This window comes from Mauremys mutica, chromosome 7 (assembly GCF_020497125.1).
Source record: "Mauremys mutica isolate MM-2020 ecotype Southern chromosome 7, ASM2049712v1, whole genome shotgun sequence".
Taxonomy (NCBI): Eukaryota; Metazoa; Chordata; order Testudines; family Geoemydidae; genus Mauremys; species Mauremys mutica.
In genome coordinates, this window is record NC_059078.1 from 29,301,110 (window position 1) to 29,319,876 (window position 18,767).

Genomic DNA, 18,767 nt, shown 5'->3' on the forward strand with positions numbered 1-18,767 from the left:
TCTGCCCTTTGGGAATCGAGCTCCGTGTTTGCTACAAAGCCTGAAGAAGGTGAGAGAAGTAACTTGGAACACCCTGGCTTACTGAAAAGGACTAGCAAGCTTGAATGGATCGAGCTGCTCTCTGGCATAAAACAAAGCACTGTGTGTGTCTCTCGCTCTCTTTTGGGATGGGAACTACCAATCCCAGCATGCACCTGTATCAGCACGTGTCGGGGGGGAGACTTCAGTTCCCAGCATGCACATGGAGGACTTGGGATGGCACAGGAAGAGCCAATGAGAACTACAACTCCCAGCATATACTTGGGTATGCACAGGGAAGGGCCAAGGGGAACTACAGCTCCCGGCATGCCGTTCGCCGAGTCTCCTGCCCCAATATGTCTGCGCCCAGCCTGGGCTGAGAGCGGCGAGTGGAGTTATTAGGGGCTGAGCCGCAGGGTGAGTTCTGGGGCGCGTGGGGCAATGGGGAAGGGAGGCTGAGGTTTGGGGAGTGGCCATGGGTGGGGAGCACAGGGCAGGGGCCAGAAGGGGCCATGCGGTGGTGGGGCGCAAAGGAGGTTGAGCTGTATGGTGAGGGCGTATGGGATGGGGCTGAGGTGTATGGTTAGGGTATGTACAGGTGATTGGGGGGACTGAGGTGGATGGTTTGGATATTTACAGGGGATCGGGGGGGAATGAAGGGTATGGTTAGGGGATGTACAGGGGATCGGGAGGGGCTGAGGGGTATGGTTAGGGTGTGTACAAGGGATTGGGGGGGACTGAGGTGTATGGTTAGGGTATGTACAGGGGATCAGGGGTACAGAAGCCATGGGTATTGGGGGGTTGAGCTGTATGGCTGTACAATGGGGGTGGGGAGCACTAGGACTCTCAGGGAACAGTGGTTTCTAACTGTGATATGGCACAAACGACAGTTTCCCCAGGCCTATGGCACCTCTTGGGTGGCAAAGGAGCCCTTCCTAGTGCCAGTGTGGTGGGTGCTAGAGAGAGCCTGCCAGCTCCCCAGAACTCTCCCCTGTGACCTCCTCTTTCCCCTGTACTCATCTCGCAGCTGAGACTCACCATGTCAAAAATCTCCCGTGCCGCCAAAGCTGTGAAGAAGGTCGATCCCGGGAGTGTAATCCGAATGATCATCCGGGCAGGGCAGGCCATTCCGGGGCCTCCCCTGGGCCCCGTCCTCGGGCAGGTAGGCCAGTCCTCTCACTGGCTGTGTGATCGGGGCGGGGAGGCCTGTTATACTGGGGGTGGTTGGTGTGTTTAACAATGGTGTGGGCTAATGAGGTTCACTGCAAGGGCAGCAGGTGCTTCTGGGACAGTGATGCTCCAAAGTAATCCCCTCCCCCAGGTTCCTGCTGCCCCTGCGGCTCCTCACAAGGTGGGAACAGGGTTAGCTGCTCTCACTCTGGGCTGCTCAAGGCTGTTGGATCTGTGGTTCAAATCCTGCAGTATGGGGTCTTTAGCCCTCTCCCATTTGCTGGCTGGATGCAGATGTCAGGGCAGCATCCCAGCTTATGGAAGGAGGATTTCCTCTTACACCTGTTACGAGGGGCGCAGTGTTTGTGGGCAGGAAGAGATCCAGCCTCCCCAGGCATGTTTGGGAGACACATGGGGGCACAGAGCCCTTTAGGATTGTCTCTCTTATGGGGCCCAGTCCCTCTACTGGCTCTTGAGCTCTCTGCAGTTGAAGCATCTTCCCCCTTGGGGTGGGGGGCAGAGAGATATTGCTCTATTGAACTTTGTGTTGGGGTTCCGGTCCCAGCCAGGCTGGGCATGAGGCACTCAGGAATCACAAGGGGTTGTCTTTCGTTCGAATGCCTGTGGAAAGGATCGGTTCAGGCTGGGAGTAGCCCCCGGGGCAGCTGGCACTGGTGGCTTTAGCTGTGGGAGAGCGCCTCTGACCTGTGCTGCGAGGAATGAGTGTTGTAACCGATGCCGGTGATGACTTTCTGGGGAGTCCGTCTGTCAGACGGGTCTGGCATCGTGTTTGCATGAGATCACAGCTTAGTCGCTGACGGTAACTGCATTGATACACTTGATTGGGACTCCACAAGGCATCTGATTTGGTACCTCACGGCATTCTAACGAAACACCTAGGGCCAGACAAAATCAATGCACCCCTATGAAAGGGGCTAGAAACTGGCTAGTGATCCCTTTGACTGTGTAAACGGGATTAGTGAGTATGAGCAGGGAGGGAATTTTGCCTCTGTACTGGTGAGCCCTGTACTAGTCCGCGTGGTTCGTCCACATGCATTGCCATGTGTTGAAAAATCAGAGAGGGTGCAGAAAAGAGCCCCCCAGTGACCCAACGGCTGGAGAATGTCTTGCAGGGAGAGGCTGTGGGAACTGCATGGAGTTAGATTTTCCCAGACGAGGTTCCAAGGGGGCTTGATCCCCAGTCTCTCAGACCTTCCGCTTGGGGTGGGGGTGGTTCTGGAGCAGGGAGCTCATTAATGTCACCAACAGAGGCTGAACGAGAGTCAAGGGCCTGGAGGTGATGCCTGGATGCATTCATGGGCCATTGTTTAAGAGGGAGGCAGATCTGCCCTTCTGACAAGTGCCCCAGGAATGGGGTCAGGGTGGGAAGGGAGTCTGTTGCTTGGAGTCTCAATGCAGCCCTGGAGTCTTTCTCTAAAAGCTCAACGAGCAGCTCTGGGCAGGCTGCAGGATCCTTGGGGGGATTATCCAGCTGGGGGGTCAGACTGGAGGATTCGAATGGGCCCTTCTGGCCTTGACATGTGACTGCACAAGCTCCCGCTGCACCCCTGATCCCACCGCTTAGAGTGAGCACTGCCCAGCGATGCACCTGTGTTATTATGTCTGCTGCTGCAACTCGCTCTGGGCTGTGTTCAGACAATGGCTAGAGAGGGGCTGGGCTGGAATGGCCCTGCCTCACAGTGAGCCCCCATCTGTAGCTGCTGCTTGTACAAAGGCGGAGCCCAGAGGCTCCGTTTTACTGGGCCACACCCCCCCCCCCCCACACACACACCCCCACACACACTTCTCCCTCGACTGAGATCAGCCCTCGTCATGCTGGGGGCTGCACAGACGTTTCCCCGGCTGATTTCAGGGCTCCTAGCATGCCCGGCCCTACACAGACCCATACCAAGAGACCTGTCCCAAAGAGCTCCTGGGCAGAGGTAGGGTGGCTGTTAGCTGAGGCCCATAGAGCAGCCATGACTCATCCATGGTCATGCAGGGAATCGTGGTGGGGATTGCACCCCAGTGTCCTGAGTCCCAGCCCAGTGCACCCTCCCACCCTTCCCCAAGACCATGCTGCCTCCTGGCATGGCGGGGCCCAGCCGGTGGGTAGTGGGCATCTGTCCCAGCAGCAAGGCACTTGGCCTCTCCTCTGCTGGGAGTGTGGAGAGTCCTGTTGGGCTGCTGTAACAGAGCCATGGGGTGACCCCACTGAATCCTGGCCCCCACGCTGGGATTGCCTCAGCTCTGGAGAAGGCAAAAGGCTTTTGCTGTAAATATGAGCTGATAGCCCTGAGCCCCCCTCCCCATGAGCCAGCCAGTCCCCCTGGTTTGGGGCCAGATCAGGGACAGTGCCCTTTGGAAAAGACGGTATGGGGCTCATTCTGCTTCTGTGTCCTTACCCCATTCCCCCCCCCCCCCCCCCGCTGGGATAGCAGGGCCAGGGAATGGGGCACTGGCCCTTTCCCCTCCAAGGGGTGCTGGGGAGGAAGCCCTGTATAAATAGCCCCTGTGCCCACCCCAGAGGTGGCCATGTTCCGGCGCTGGGGCAGGATGGGTGCAGGGAAGGGTCCATGTTAAAGCCCCTTCTCTCAAGCTGGAGGGGACTGGGTAGCCCAAGCACAGAGCCAGGAGCTGCTGGGGTGGGCCTGGCTCTAAAGGAGCCAAGGCGTGAGCCTCTCCCCAGTGACAAGAGGGGGCCGCAGCCCCTCGTAGGGGATTTCACAGCACGTTGTCTGTGGTCACTCACTAACCAGCCGCCACTGGGCTGGGAATGCCCTGAATTCTGTGATGGGGAAACTGAGGGCCCAGAGAGGGACAAACCATTTCTCTGAGGTCACACACTGAGTCAGTGACTGAGCTGGGACAGAACCCAGGAGTCCTGGGTCCCACTGGCTGATAGAGGGGGGTACTCAGGGCTCTATCCCTCCCCAGCCCGGCCTTCGCCAAGGGCAGGGGCTGGCGCTTCCCTGGGGGCAGTGGGTGGAGAATGCAGGCCGTGGTGCACCAGCCCCAGGACTCCGTGCACACTGGGATCCAATGTCTGGTGTGGGTTAGCTCTTCTTTATTTCGCCTCTGTCCTGCACGGAGCATCCAGGCCCGGGCATGTGTCCCCTACCTCTCTGAATGCCAGAGCTGGCACCACCCATTGGGCTCGCCACACTCCAGTCCCTCACCACGGGGCCAGCTGGGTGTGGGCCAATATGTCTAGCTCAACATAGGGGTGATGAGTGTACACAGTGGTCATCAATGTGCTGCAATGGGGAGTGGACCCCAAAGGGCAGCGGTGGATCCTGCCTCCCACCCCAGCACTGCTGGTGTCCCTCAGTCCCCACCTGCAGCTCCCCAGCTGTCTCAGCCCTGGGCTCCAGCTCTGCCAGTGCCCCTTGCTCCCAACCCAGAGCCCCCTGCTATGCCTGGTGTTCCTCGGCCCCTTTCTGTGCTAGCCCTGTCCCTTAGTGAATAGTGGTTTGTGATCTCAGCCCCTCTCTGCGTGTGAAGGCGTCTGGGGGCCAGTTTACATCAGAGCAGCTTTGCCAGAAGATACCAGCTGGGGATCTGGCCCCATGCTCATAGCCAGTGTCCCTCCAGCTCAGGGGGTGGGTGTTGCAGTGTCCCTGGGCACTCAGAACTCCTGGGGGGTCAACCTGGGCCCAGAGGTGCTGTCCGTGCCCCCACGCCGGGGCGTGTGACATGGCATGTCCCCAGGGGGAAGCTCCCCCAGCCCGGCAGCCCCGGCTCTGTGGTACTGCAGGGCTGTGCACCCCTTGAGCGCGATGGCCAGTAGGTTCTTGGCCATGAAGATGGCAGAGACCCGCTGGTCGCGGTAGAGCAGCAGGTCAGCAGCCCGGATGGCCAGTGTGGCCAGGTTGACGGCCAGCAGGCTTAGCAGTGGGAGGCGGGGTGGGGCGGGCAGGTCCATCTCGCCCAGTGCCACGCAGGGCAGCACCAGCAGCAGGCTGTAGCAGTAGAAGAAAGTCAGACCCTCGGCCCATAGCGGCAGCCTCTGCCACTGAGGCTCCCACAGGCTGGCCTGCATCTCCAGCAGGTCCAGCAGGTCCACCACCACCCAGAGGAGCCGGCCACGCAGGACCTCCTTGCGCTGGAAGGTGGCCACATGCTGCAGGTGCTCGGTGGCCACCAGGATCACGTAAAGGGAGGGGATGCAGATGGAGAGCAGCAGGGTCAGGGTACGGCGGGCCAGCGGGTCAGGGGTGCGCCGGTCGGCCCGGTACCCCTGGTAGATGAAGTATAGCTTGATCTCCAGGGTGAAGACAAAGAGGAACCAGAGTGCCATGGTATAGCCATGCCGTGGGGTCCGGGCCTCGGCACCCACCCATGCCCCCACGTAGCGCAGCACCAAGAGGAAGCACAGATCACCTGCCAGGGCCAGGGCCAGCACGCTGGCCCGCTGCGCTCCAGCGCTTAGCTCCATCAGGTACACGTCCACCGCCGCCATGGTGGAGACGATCACCACCACTGACATGCAGGCGTGTGGCTTGCTGGCAGGGGGCGGTGGCACCATGGAGCGGGGGAGCCTGGTCACAGGGGGTGGCCAGCTGGCAGCACCTGTGGGGAAAGGACAGCGGTGGTGAGTCACGCTTGCCTGGGGCAGGATGGGCCACGAGAGACCAGGCTGCAGACTTGGGACACACAATCCCGGGGCTAATGCTGGGCCCACAGGGACCGAGGACAGGCCAGAGGGGACCTGGCTATGGACAATTGGGCCATGGGGGACCAAGGACAGGCCATGGCCTCTTGACGTGCACATACCATCCTGGGGCTAATGCTGGGCCTCCAGCATGGGTCACTCCAAATGCCCCCGTGGTTAGTGCTGTGGGCAGGGGGTGGGGACTGTGCTCCCCTCTGCCCCCCACAGGCTGCATTGCAGGGAACGCACTTCCCGTTTTGCTGCCCTGAGGAATGGAGCCTCTCTGCAGGGCTCCCAGGGAGGGGCTGGCCCAGCACCCCTGCATTCCCCTGTACTTCACCCCTGGCCCTTGCACCAGTCCCACCGGGACCCCTCTAGCACAGAACGCCCTCAGTGGGGAAGGTGCCTGTAGGGAGTTATCTGAGGAGCACAGCTGGGCAGGCAGGGTGATGGGAGTGTTCTGACTGTGCTGGCTCCTGTACCTGTTAGGGACCCTGAAACTGGGTCAGCCCAGTCCTGTCCCACACAGGGAAACTGAGGCACTGAGCGAGAGGGGCTCACCCAGGGGCACATGGTGGCAGTGCTGGGGCTAGACCTCCTGGCTCCCAGCCTGCTGCTCTAGCCACTAGACTCACTCTCCTCCCAGAGCTGAGTGTAGAACCTAGGAGTCCTGGCTCTCAGCTCTAACCACTGGCTCCGACAGCAGCACCTTTGTGCGGGGCGGAGTTGAGCAGCGAGGTATTTGGTTGCTGATCCCAGCAACTATCAGTGTTGCTGGCAGCTCTGTCCCCTCATTCTTAACAGGCCAGCAAGGCAGCCAGCCCCTGCCACTCTGGTCCTTCACCATGGCACCTTCTCAGGGGAGAGCAGCCAGCGGAGGGGGAGCCCGCCCCCTGCCCTGCCCTGCCCCATAGCAAACACTACAAACATACACACTGGCCATGCTCATGCAGCCACAAATAGCGGCTTCAGCCACCTTGACGTGGCATTTCATTACTGTTGATTAGATATAAACAGCCCCATGCCCCAGAGCCAGCTGCATCTCAGCACCAGGTGAGGGATCTGTATATAAACAGCCCCCCCTCCCCGGTGCCCCAGCCCAGAGCCAGCTGCATCTCAGTGCTGGGCGAGGGATCCCTGTATAAATAGCCCCTACACCCCAACCCTGAGGCAGGCGCTAGGTGCCTTGCTGGTGCGCACACAGCACTGATTTCCAGAGGTTAAAGGGCCCATGTGGTTATTGACTAGGCTGCTGCAGGGAGGAGGCGGGGTAGGATTCTCTCAGCTTTGGCTAGCAGACCTGTGCCCCAGCCTGAGTAGGGGTTGGGCCTGGCCCTCCCCCCCATGATGGTAGAGACCAAGGGTCCAATTTCCCAACTGGCCTGATGCCAGTGCAGCTGATAGTGCCAGCTCCTAGCAAGGCAGCATGATTTATGGATGGGGGGGGGGGTGGGAAGGTTCAATAAGCTCTTCCCATCCCTGTCTTTCCTGCCTCCTTCCCCCCCCCTCCCGCCTCCAGGAATGGTGGAGTTTGGAAGGGTGACACAGCTGGGGGTGGCACTGGCTGGTTGTGGGGGCTGGGAGGTGGTTGTGACGTGCCGGGCTGCATTAGTGGGGCCACTTTGCCTGCCCGCTGCCTTCATGCTCGCCCCCCTCCCTCGTGGATCCCAGAGCCAGCCATTTGCCTTGCTGACAGCAGTGTGCTCTGGCAGGGGATGGGAATGGCCCCTTCCGGTAGGTCAGGGGTCCCCAACCTTTTCAGGACCAGGGACCGGTCATGCCTGCGGAGGGAGCGCTCGTCCCGCGGCTCAGCTGGACCGCCCGCAGGCATGCCTGCGGCAGCTCAACCGGAGCCAGTGGACCTCCCGCAGGCGTGCCTGCGGGCGGTGCAGCTGAGCCGCGCGACCAGCGAACCGTCCGCAGTCATGCCTGCGGGAGGTCCACCGGAGCCCCGGGAGCAGCGGACCTCCCGCAGGCATGACTGCGGAGGGAGCGCTCGTCCCACGGCTCGGGTAGACCTCCCGCAGGCACGCCTGTGGGAGGTCCACTGGGTCGGTTCGCGGCCCGGTTTGTAAGAGGCCGCGGACCGGTACCGGGCCGCGGACCGGGGGTTGGGGACCCCTGCGGTAGGTGATCCCTGCAGGTGGGGGTAGGTGCTGGGGGCCTGTCCCTCCCTCCTTGGTGCCAGCTTAGGGTGACCAGACAGCAAGTGTGAAAAAAATGTGACGGGGGTGGGGTAATAGGAGCCCATATTAAAAAAAAAAAGCCCCAAATATCGGTACTGTCCCTATAAAATCAGGACATCTGGTCACCCTATGCCAGCTTCCAGCCCAGCATGTAGCTCCTGGGCTCTCCACCCTCCCCACTCCCATGACGGTCGGATGGATTCATTTGCCCTGCCAGAGACGTGTCAGCTCCCAGCGTCTCCCCACAGCAGGACTCTCGGGCACTTCACAGACTAGTAGACAGCCAGGGACCGTGCAGCGTCTGGCACTGGGGCTGTTTATGCAGGGATCTCTCACCTGGTGCAGAGAAGCCGCTGGCTCTGGGGTGGGGTATGAGAGCTGTTTATGCAGGGATCCCTTGCTCAGTGTTGAGCTGCAGCCACCTCTGGGCTGGGGTTGTGTAAAAGCAGCACTGCACAGTAGTTCAGTGGGTGACAGGAAGAGCTGTTTGTTGCCGCTGACCTCAGTTCCCTGACGTGATGCTAAGGGGGTGGATGTTCTGTCCCCAGCTCTGGGAGGGGAGAGGGGTCTAGCTTGTTAGAGCAGGGGTGATTTCAGAGCGACATACTGACCTGGGCATCCTGGTCCTCCCTGGCAGCAGGCTGGGCCTCGCCCCTCCCCCTGCATCAGTCCAGGGCTCGGGCTGGGGCTCTGTCCGGCTGTCTGTGCCCCACTCCCTGCCATGGCTTCAAGCTGTGGCCAGTCCCCTGTGTCTGCTCCCTAATCCACAGCCCTGGGTGCTGCTCCCTGCGCAGCCTTGCCTGTGGGGAGGGGGTCAGGGCTTACCATGTGTCCCCAGATCCTGTGAGCCTGACCCCATCGCACCCCGGCCCCAATCCCCCCCACCCCATTGCTTCCTCCTCCCCCATCCCCCCCACTGCCTCCCCCACCCCATTGCTTCCTCCTCCCCCTATCCCCAATCCCCCATTACCTCCCCCGGCCCCCAATCCCCCCACTGCCTCCCCCCACCCCATTGCTTCCTCCTCCCCCAGCCCCCAATCCCCCCACTGCCTCCCCCCACCCCATTGCTTCCTCCTCCCCCTATCCCCAATCCCCCCACTGCCTCCCCCACCCCATTGCTTCCTCCTCCCCCTATCCGCCCCACTGCCTCCCCCCACCCCATTGCTTCCTCCTCCCCCTATCCCCAATCCCCCAATCCCCCCACTGCCTCCCCCCACCCCATTGCTTCCTCCTCCCCCAGCCCCCAATCCCCCCACTGCCTCCCCCACCCCATTGCTTCCTCCTCCCCCTATCCCCAATCCCCCATTACCTCCCCCGGCCCCCAATCCCCCCACTGCCTCCCCCCACCCCATTGCTTCCTCCTCCCCCGGCCCCCAATCCCCCATTACCTCCCCCGGCCCCCAATCCCCCCACTGCCTCCCCCCACCCCATTGCTTCCTCCTCCCCCAGCCCCCAATCCCCCCACTGCCTCCCCCCACCCCATTGCTTCCTCCTCCCCCGTTCCCCAATCCCCCATTACCTCCCCCGGCCCCCAATCCCCCCACTGCCTCCCCCCACCCCATTGCTTCCTCCTCCCCCGGCCCCCAATCCCCCCACTGCCTCCCCCACCCCTTTGCTTCCTCCTCCCCCAGCCCCCAATCCCCCCACTGGCTCCCCCACCCCATTGCTTCCTCCTCCCCCAGCCCCCAATCCCCCCACTGCCTCCCCCCACCCCATTGCTTCCTCCTCCCCCAGCCCCCAATCCCCCCACTGCCTCCCCCACCCCATTGCTTCCCGCTGCCCGTCTCGCGCGCAGCTCGGGGGCAGGGCCGCCTGTTCCCCGCCCCCATTACCTGCAGGTCCCGTGTGCTGGAGCGGCAGCAGCGCGCGTGCGTGAGCGCAGGGGGGCGGGGCCTGAATCCGGCCGGGGTTCCCGGCTCTGCGCGGGGTCCTAGTGCCGCCGGAATGGGGGCGGGGAGCCTGGGCTGCTCTCGGTGCTCTGGGGGGTGGGGAGGGGGCTCCGGCTGAGGGGTGAAGTCCGGGAGGGGGTTGGGGTGTAATGGTTAGAGCAAGGTCTGGGAGCCAGGACTCCTGGGTTCTCTTCCCAGCGCTTGAGGGCAGTGAGGTCTAGTGGTTGGGGGGGGGTAGGAATCAGGGTCTGGGGTCTGTCCCTGGGGCGGGCGGGGGCGGGGGTGGTATTCTTGCTGCCCCTGTACAGTCCCAGTGATTCTCCTGGGCCCAGGAGTTCAGTCCCTTCCGGGGCAGGACTGTCCATTCCTGGGCCGGGGGCAGGGTTACAAGTCTACAGCTACAGCGTTTGGGGCCCCAAAGCGCCAGCGTCGGCCCATCCTGGTGCAGATCCCTGCAGTAGCCGGCCTGCCCTGATAGCTCAGGCAGTGATGGACGGGGAAGGAGGTGCCACCCTGGTATCCTCCTGTCAATCATAGCACAGTGACCAGAGCAATGAACAAAGGGGCACAATAGCATGGGCATGGGGCCTGGGCTAGTGTGTGTGCTGCCCCCCGCTGGAGGGAGCAGGTCCGGCTGTGTGTGGTACATAGGCTCTGAGGCCAGAAGGGCTCATTGCGGGCTCTGCATGTGTGTCTGCCTGTGTGGGGTTCGCTGGGATGTGCGTGCTGGGTGGGGTTATACTGTGCGTGTCTCTGGGTGTGGGGTTGCTGGGGTGTGTGCGCTGGGCGGGGGTTGTGCTGTGTGTTTCTCGAGGTGTGGGGTTGCTGGGGTGTGCATGCTGGGTGGGGGTTGTGCTTTGCATGTCTCCAGGTGTGGGGTTCCTGTGGGGTGTGCGTTGGGCAGGGGTTGTGCTGTGCGTGTCTCGGGGTGTGTGCGCTCGGCAGGGATTATACTATGCATGTGTCGGGGTGTGGGGTTGCTGGGGTGTGTGCGCTGGGCAGGGGTTCTGCTGTGAGTGTGTTGGGGTGTGTGGTTTCTTGGGTTTGCACGCTGGGTGGGGGTTGTGCTGTGTGTTTCTCGTGGTGTGCTGGGGTGTGTGTGCTGGGCAGGGGATATGCTGCGCATGTCTGGAGGTCCATCTGGGTGGGATGTGTGAGTGGTCGATGTGATGTCTGGGTTCCCTGGGGAGCTCACAACTGCTCCGGGAGGCAGCGAGCGCTGCTCTCATTCAGCTTTATTTGGCTGATCATTAGTGACAACTTCACATTGCACAACTTGTCCCACCAGATCCAGAGCCCTGTGTTACCCCCTGGATCTGGACTCTGTGTAGTAGCCTTACCCCGGGCCATCAAACAGGGAAAGGGAAGTGGAGGGGCATGTACCAGGACAGGGGTCTGGCTGGCTCGGGTGTGGGGTATGGGGTACAGGGCCTTCCCCCTCTGGAGAGCACCGGCTGTGGTTTGGGGTTGGGTCACACATGGATCTGCAAGAGATTCTAGGGCATATGGGGCAGGCGAGTGGGGGATCCAAATCCCCTGACAGTGTCCCTGCTTCTCTCCCCAGAGGGGCATCCCCATCGGGCAGTTCTGCAAAGACTTCAATGAGCGAACCAAGGACATCAAGGAGGGGGTGCCGCTGCCCGTGCGCATTGATGTCAAGGTGAGACACACCACAGCACAACCCCCGCCCAGCGCACACACCCCAGGAACATCACACCCTGCTGCCCATGTGCATTGATATCAGGGGGAGGCACCACCACACACACTGCCCTAGCCTGCTCCACCCCATCACTGCCACTGGGCCAGAGCACACCCCTCTGCAGTGGGGCAGGATCTGTGTGTGGCAGGTTACTGGGGGGGTCTCTCTCTTTGGGTGCAGAGGGGTCTCCTCAGGCGGGACCCCAGTTTAAGCCCCACCCCCTTGATGTGTTGCAGCCAGACAGAACCTACGAGATCCAGATCAACCAGCCCACAGCCTCCTATTTCCTCAAGGCAGCCGCCGGCATCGACAAGGGAGCAGCACAGACCGGTGAGGAGGTGAACGGGGGCAGCGCAATCTGGGGGGACACGGAGCAGGGAGGGGAGAGGCCCAGGCTGGTGGGGAGGGGCTCACACAATGCGGGAGCAGGGCCACACAGAGTGGTCAGGGCAGGAGTCTCACCGGCGGGGGGCAGTCACCCTGTGCTCTGGGGGTGCCCACGCTGCCCTCTGTGTCGAACCCCAGCTAGCACATGCTGAGTGGCACCCAGGGCCTCCCTCCACTTCCCTACCGGCCCTGATGCCCTGTGAACAGGTGTTGAGGGGAGAGTTGGGCCCCCAGGATTCACACCCTCTTGGAGATGCCCTGCAGCAAGTGCACCCCATAGAAAGAGCCTGTGGGTCCCCTGGTGGCTGCTTCCAGCATTAGAGCTCTGGACTGCGTCTGACCATGGCACACGGGGAACTGTGGGTCAGGAAGGAGGGGCTTTGCAGGAGGGCTGCAGGTTGGCTGGAGGGGCCCTGTGGTCCATTGGGGGGCACTGCGGGTTGGGACACGGGGGTCTACAAGGGGTAGGGGAGCTGTGGGTCAGGGTGCAAGGGGCCCGCAGGGGGGCTGTGATGGGGCCGCATGGGTGGAGCTAACAGGTCTCTGGCTGAACAGGGCACGAGGTAGCGGGCATGGTGACGCTGAAGCATCTGTACGAGATCGCTCTGGTGAAGTCCAAGAACTCCAACTTTGTGGTGCGGGACACGAGTCTGGAGAAGGTGGTGAAGTCGCTCATTGGCAGTGCCAGAACCCTGGGCATCAAGGTGGTGAGAGAGTGAGTACCCACACAGAGCCCGTGAGGGGGCAGGAGCCGGGAGCCCTGGGTTCCCAGCTCTGGGTGAGTGGGGGGAGCTGGGGGAGTTGGCAGTCAGGATTGCTGGGTTCTATGCCTGGCTCTGGGAGCCAGGACTCCTGGGTTCTAGCCCCAGGTCTGGGCAGGGAGTGGAATCTAGTGGTTAGAGCAGGTGGGGCTGGGTGTGGTCTAAAGTGCTAGATGGGGCTGGGAGCCAGGTCTCCCATGTCAGGTAGATCTGACCCCTTTCTTCTTCCCCCACCAGCCTCAGTGCAGAGGAATATGCCGTGTTCCGGCAGCAGCGTGAGGAGGCCTTGGCGGCGGCGACAGCAAAAGCCCAGGCAGCGGTATTGGAAGCGGTCCCCAAGAAGCAATGATCTCCAGGACACCCACCTCCCTAGGGGACTGCAGGGCCAGCAAGTCCAGATCCCACGTTCCTGGCCCCCAGGGTCAAAGCCCCACTCTGGGCATGGGGAGCTGGGGGCATCCCCTCAGGAGCAGCATGTCAGTCTGTCCATCCGTTCCCCCCACCCCTGTTCCCCTATCCTGGCCATCTTTGTCCTATGGACTTGCCTCTATGGAGAATGGGAATTAGCCCCACCCCTCATATCCAATCCTTTAAAATGTGCTGAATTGCTTTGATGCAATTAAAATCCCAACCCAATAAAACCCCACTGTGACCCCCAAACTAAGAGCAGCCTGTGTCTGTGTGTGCAGGGGTGGGGACCTGGGATATGGGGCCTTTCCCTTCTAGGGGGCGACAGCTTGGATCCAGCCCCAGAGCGGTCAGACTAGCTGGCTCGGGGAGAGGATGGGGGGCAGGGAACAGGACACGGGGCTATTCCCTCATTTCTAGTTCAGGCAGTTAGTGCTGCATGGGTTACGCGTGGGACAGCTCTTTGGAGATTATATTTGTAACCCCAAGGGCTGGAAACTAGCTGCTTTATTATTAATGCCAGTTGCAATTCTAGAGAAGGGGACGGTGCCATGTGCTGAGACATCCGGGGGACCGGCCCAGCTGCCGTTCTGTCAAAACCCAGGTTGATTGGAAAGTGGTAGAGAAGCCATTGTGTTTCAATATATTAGATGTATTTCAGGGACACCAAACCCAGCTGGGGGAATGAACAAAACAAGGACAAACAATCATCAAGGATCATAAATCCAACAGAATGTATTTTGGACAGGAAACATAAGTACCTTGTCCATCCCCAGGGTCTCAGTTTACTGTATTAACTCAGGAAAGGGACTCAGGGGTGAGGTATGGGGCTGTTTATACAGGGATCCTGAGACCTGGTCCCCTCTGGGGTGGGGCAGGGGGCTGTTTATACCAGGATCCCTCGCCTGGTGCTGAGATGCAGCTGCCTCTGGGCTAGGGCCCAGCAGCTGGGTAGTATCAATAGCATCATTTCACAAGATTTTAAGGTGAGACAAGAAGGGGAATCAAATCTCTATTTGAAACTAATAAGCAGGTGAACAGACAGACTAGAATTACCTGGAGCTGGGACACGACGTGGTTGCTGGGGCAAACAGCCTGCCGCGGGCACCTCCACGTGCTCTCGATTGACTGTGAGTTATCAGCATTAAGTGGTATCAATCGGAGTGGGGGTAGGGGGGCCCAGGCCCAGGACTGCCGAGGGTGACAGATTGGGATTGAGGTGCAGGGGGCTGGGGGGAATGAGGGACAAGTTGCTGTTTCCTGCTGTCCCCAGCAGGTGGCAGAGTTTATCCACGATTTGCATTGCTGCTGGCATGGAGCAGGGCTTGGGGAGATGGTGCCTACCTTACTGCAGCATGGGGACCCCGTTTGGGGCTCTGCCGGGGCCGTCCCAGCCCACACCCCACGCTGGCCAACAGCCCCCACCCGCCCAGCTAATGGAGCAGCCATTGCCCTTTGTTTGAGCCAGCCACAGGGTTACGCTGCCTTGAGCTAGACAGCAAGAAAGGGGGGGTGCCTGGGGGGCAGGTGTGGGCTATGTGATACAGGTGTGGTGTGTGGATAGGGTGCAGTGTGTGCATGGGGGTGCAGGTGTAGTGTGGGGGTATGTGGATAGGGCTGCAGGTTTGGGGGGTGCAGTGGGATGGGGATGGGGTGCAGTGTGTGTATGAGGGATGTGGTATGGGGGGTATGTGGCTGTGCAGTGGGGGCTCAAGGTGTGGATAGGTGTGTAGTGGGGGGTGCAGGTGTGAGGTGGAGCAAGGTGGGGGGTCTGGATAGGGGTTCTGGGGTGTGTGTGGATGGGGTGCAGTGGAGGGTGCAATGGGTGGCGTGGGATGTGGATGGGGGGCAGTGGGGGGTGCAGGTGTGAGGTGGAGCAGTGTGGAGGGTTCTGGGGTGTGTGTGTGGATGGGGTGCAGTGGGGGGGTGCAGGTGTGAGGTGGAGCAGTGTGGCGGGTTCTGGGGTGTGTGTGGATGGGGTGCAGTGGGTGGCGTGGGATGTGGATGGGGTGAAGTGGGGGTGCAAGTGTGAGGTGGAGCAATGTGGAGGGTCTGGATAGGGGTTCTGTGGGGGGTGTGGATGGAGTGCATGGGGGGCAGTTTGTATGTGGGGGTGTGGCTGGGGTTTTCTGGCCAGTCTCATCCCTTCCCATTCATTCTCTGGCTGTGGGTGGCACCCCTGGCCCAGCCAGCCACCTCAGCTCCCGGCCCAGCCCTTGGCAGAGCGAGGCCCCACCTTTCCGTGTCTCTGCAGCCAACACTCTCCGCCTGGCCTGATCCTGGGTCCGGCCAGCTCAGGCCCCTCAGTGCTGGGGAGAAGCAGCTCAACAACCCAGGAATGGAGTCCTCTGGGGCAGCCGTGGGGCTGATGCCAAGGAGCCTTCCTGCTCCATGCGCACCCTGTCCCCCTCCCCGAGGAGCTCAGCTCCGCTGGCCCTGGCGCCTTTGCCTGGGCCGAGTTAGTGCCCAAAGGGATGGAGTTTGTGTGACACCTGGCTAGGAATGGGGCTGAGACCTGGCAAACTTGTTCCGTATGGGGGCTGCATGGTTGGATCAGAGCAAGCCCCCACACCCCCGTGAGGGGAAAGGCCCCATGTCCCAATCCCCCTGTCCTGGGGCTGGATCGGCAGGAGAGAGGGAGGAGTTGGGGGTCAGGGAGTGAGGGGAAATGTTTAGTTGGGGGATGGAGGGATGGGGAGGGACTGAGAGATATGGGGAGAAATTTCCCCCCATCTTTTCCCTGGGGGGTGACTGCTCCCTGCTTGTTCCCCCCCAAAGCACCCCACTCCCAGGGAATGATGGTTCCTCGCTTGTTGGTGCTGCTGCTGCCGTAGCAACGTAAGAGAGTCTCTAGGAGACGGGTTCCTGTTGCTAGGGCTGCGTGGGCAAGGGATGGAGGGGAGGCTGCCGCAGAATGGTGGGGTGGGATGTCAATCCCACATGGGGGGCTGTGCCCATTTACACACATGCACAAATCGCCCCCACCCCACCCAGAGACATGGACACCCCCCATGCCCACAGAACGCCCCGAAGACATGCACTGCCCCCATGAACACGCAGCCCTGTGAGACATGCAGTGCCCCATTCACACACAGTCCCCCCAGAGACATGCATCTCTTCCATGCACACAAATCACTCCCATGCACACAGCCCACCCAGACATAGATCACCCCCAAGCATACATATCTCCCCACAAATACACAGATGCACACAACCACCACCACCACTCCACACACACACATGGATCTCCCATCCACATGCATCTCCCCAGGAAGAAGTGGCACTGCCCTGCACATGAATGCCCCTACACACCCAGACCTACAGGGACAGATCTAGAGCTGTTACTCATGCCTCCCCCCCTTCCCATTTTGCTGGGCATGACTCTGGTGCATAGGTCCTGGCATGGTTGGGGTATGGTCTCTGCCCCCCATCTACCCCTACCCTCTGTGCTGCCAAGCCAAATCTCACCCCCAGCACCTGCTCTGAGGCACTGGTCCCAACTGCATCCCAGAATGGAAACCTGCCCCCTGTGGGGGGCAGTGGGGTGTCAGGAAGGGTTTGTAGGAGGGAGGGAGTCTGGGGGGTAGGGTGTAGAGGTCTGGGGGGAAGTGGGGTATTGGGAGGGGTTTGTGTGAGGGAGAGGTCTGGGGGTGAGTCATAGAGGTCTGTGGGGGGCAGTTGGGTGTTGGAAGGGAGTCTGGGGGTGAGTTGTAGAGGTCTGTGGGGGGCAGTGGGGTGTCAGGAGGGGTTTGTGTGAGGGAGGGGGTCTGGGGGTGGGTTGTAGGTCGGGGCAGTGGGGTGAAGGGAGGGGTTTGTGTGAAGGAGGAGTCTGGGGTGGTGGGAGGGGTTTGTGTGAGGGAGGGGGTCTCTGGATAGGGGATCAGTGGGGAGGTGTCAGTGGGGTCAATGGGAGTGGGGTGGAGGGGTCTGTGGGGGTGGGGTTGTAGAGGTCTGGGGCGGTGGAGGGGGAGGAGTCGGGGGGGCAGGAGAGAGAGAGGGGGGCCACTGTCACACCTTGCTCTGTTGTTGCAGTGAACAATCCCCCTGTACACTGTTGCCTAGGTGATGTGATGCAGGTGGGGAGCAGTGACGTCACAGCTGCATCTCTGCCTTTTTCCTATTTTGGCAGCAAAAAGCGGATTCTCCCCCTCCCGCCCGCCCCCGCATCCCTCAGCCATGGCCGCAGGCTGAAAAGGGACTGAGAGCAGGGGGCGGGAGGAGAGAATGAGCCAACCCTCCAGCTCACACTCCTCTGTCCATCCCTCCCAAAAAAACCTCCCTCCCCCTCTCTGTTGCTATAGCGTGGTTCTGCTTCTCTCTTGGTCACCCTGGATCTGAAGCAAGGAGCAGCCCTGGGGGTGCTGAGCTCTGACGTAACTTATTGCTGGTGCTCTCCTCTTGCAGTCAGGGCTGACCCTAGTGCCCCAGTCCTGCCCTAGGGGGTGCTGTGTGCAAGGAGTGGGATGGGGAGCTCACAGTCAGGGCTGGCCACAATACCCTGCAATTCTCTTTTTATAAACCATGGTAGAGCATTTCTATGCAACAGTCGGCCAAATGCTTTGTCACACCCCAGAAGCAGCTGCAAGGATCCCTGTGTGAACAGTCCTGCATCCCACCTCAAGAGTGGTCGCATCTCAGCCCCGAGTGAGGAATCCCTGTATAAACAGCCTCAGACCCCACCCCAGCGGTGGCTGCATCTCAGTGCTGAATGAGGGGTCTTCAAGTACATGTATAAGCATAGTGCTCTGGGATTTGCAGGTACTGTTCTGGTGCTGGGAGCCTGTTATATAATAGGTTGGAGCTGTGTGGCTCTCCTCATTGCTGCATCAGAGTGTTTGTCAGACACATTTAGACGTCTGTAGGTTGCATTCTGGCTTGATTATGTCTATAAAAGTGCAGGTTAGGTCCAGCACGATGTCCTCGCCCCAGGACTCGCAGGAAATTGGGCGTGGGGGTTTTAAAATAGATTCATTTCAGCCTCTGCTATTTTGCCTTTTATTTACTCCTTGTGTTTTCAAAAATAGCTCTGTGAACTGCTGGCTTTTTAATCAGAATTCCTCCCAGTTCGGGTCTCAAAGCACCTGACCAGCATATGAATATGAGTTGTTTCCTCCAGCACTGAGATGCAGCTGCCTCTGGAGTGTGACGACTGATTATAGAGAGACTCCTCACCCAGGTGCTCAGATGCCCTCGGGGGTGGGACACAGGGGCTGTTTCTACAGCTACGCTTCACCTGGTGCTAAGATGCAGCCCCCTCTGGGCTCGGGTGTGGGGGCTGTTTCTACCGGGATGCCTCAACCAGTGCTGAGATATAGCCCTCGCTGGGGTGGGGCGTGAGGGCAGTTTATATGGGAATCCCTTGCCCAGCGCTGAGATGCTGCCGCCTCTGGGTTGGGAGGTGGCAGCGGTTAATAGCTCACAGCAGTGGCGAAGGAGTTTGACAGGGAAGGCTCCCTGCAGGAGGGCAGCCCTAGAACAACATGGCATTGGAGGCAGCATTCACTTCCTCTTCCCCAGTCCCCTGGGTCAACCACGTGAGCCCACCTTGTCCCGTGTTGCTCAAGCAGGCTCTAACGGCGCATCATTCCTGGGAAG

At 60.7% G+C, this 18,767-nt stretch overlaps 2 protein-coding genes across 2 annotated transcripts; one reads left to right on the plus strand and one right to left on the minus strand.

The window, feature by feature from the left end:
* Window positions 1–277: 277 nt before the first annotated feature.
* MRPL11 (mitochondrial ribosomal protein L11) lies at window positions 278–13,428 on the plus strand. The gene is made up of 6 exons (XM_045025928.1): window positions 278–435; window positions 1,046–1,180; window positions 11,482–11,577; window positions 11,853–11,946; window positions 12,559–12,718; window positions 13,002–13,428. Exons 2-6 carry the CDS (start codon window positions 1,058–1,060, stop codon window positions 13,111–13,113), a joined length of 585 nt encoding a protein of 194 aa, XP_044881863.1. The 5' UTR covers window positions 278–435; window positions 1,046–1,057; the 3' UTR covers window positions 13,114–13,428.
* LOC123375192 (transmembrane protein 121-like) lies at window positions 3,572–8,824 on the minus strand. The gene is made up of 2 exons (XM_045025927.1): window positions 8,640–8,824; window positions 3,572–5,760 (listed from the first exon to the last, which is right to left on the minus strand). The coding sequence occupies exons 1-2, from the start codon at window positions 8,749–8,751 to the stop codon at window positions 4,817–4,819; spliced, it is 1,056 nt and encodes a 351-aa protein (XP_044881862.1). The 5' UTR covers window positions 8,752–8,824; the 3' UTR covers window positions 3,572–4,816.
* Window positions 13,429–18,767: the final 5,339 nt, after the last annotated feature.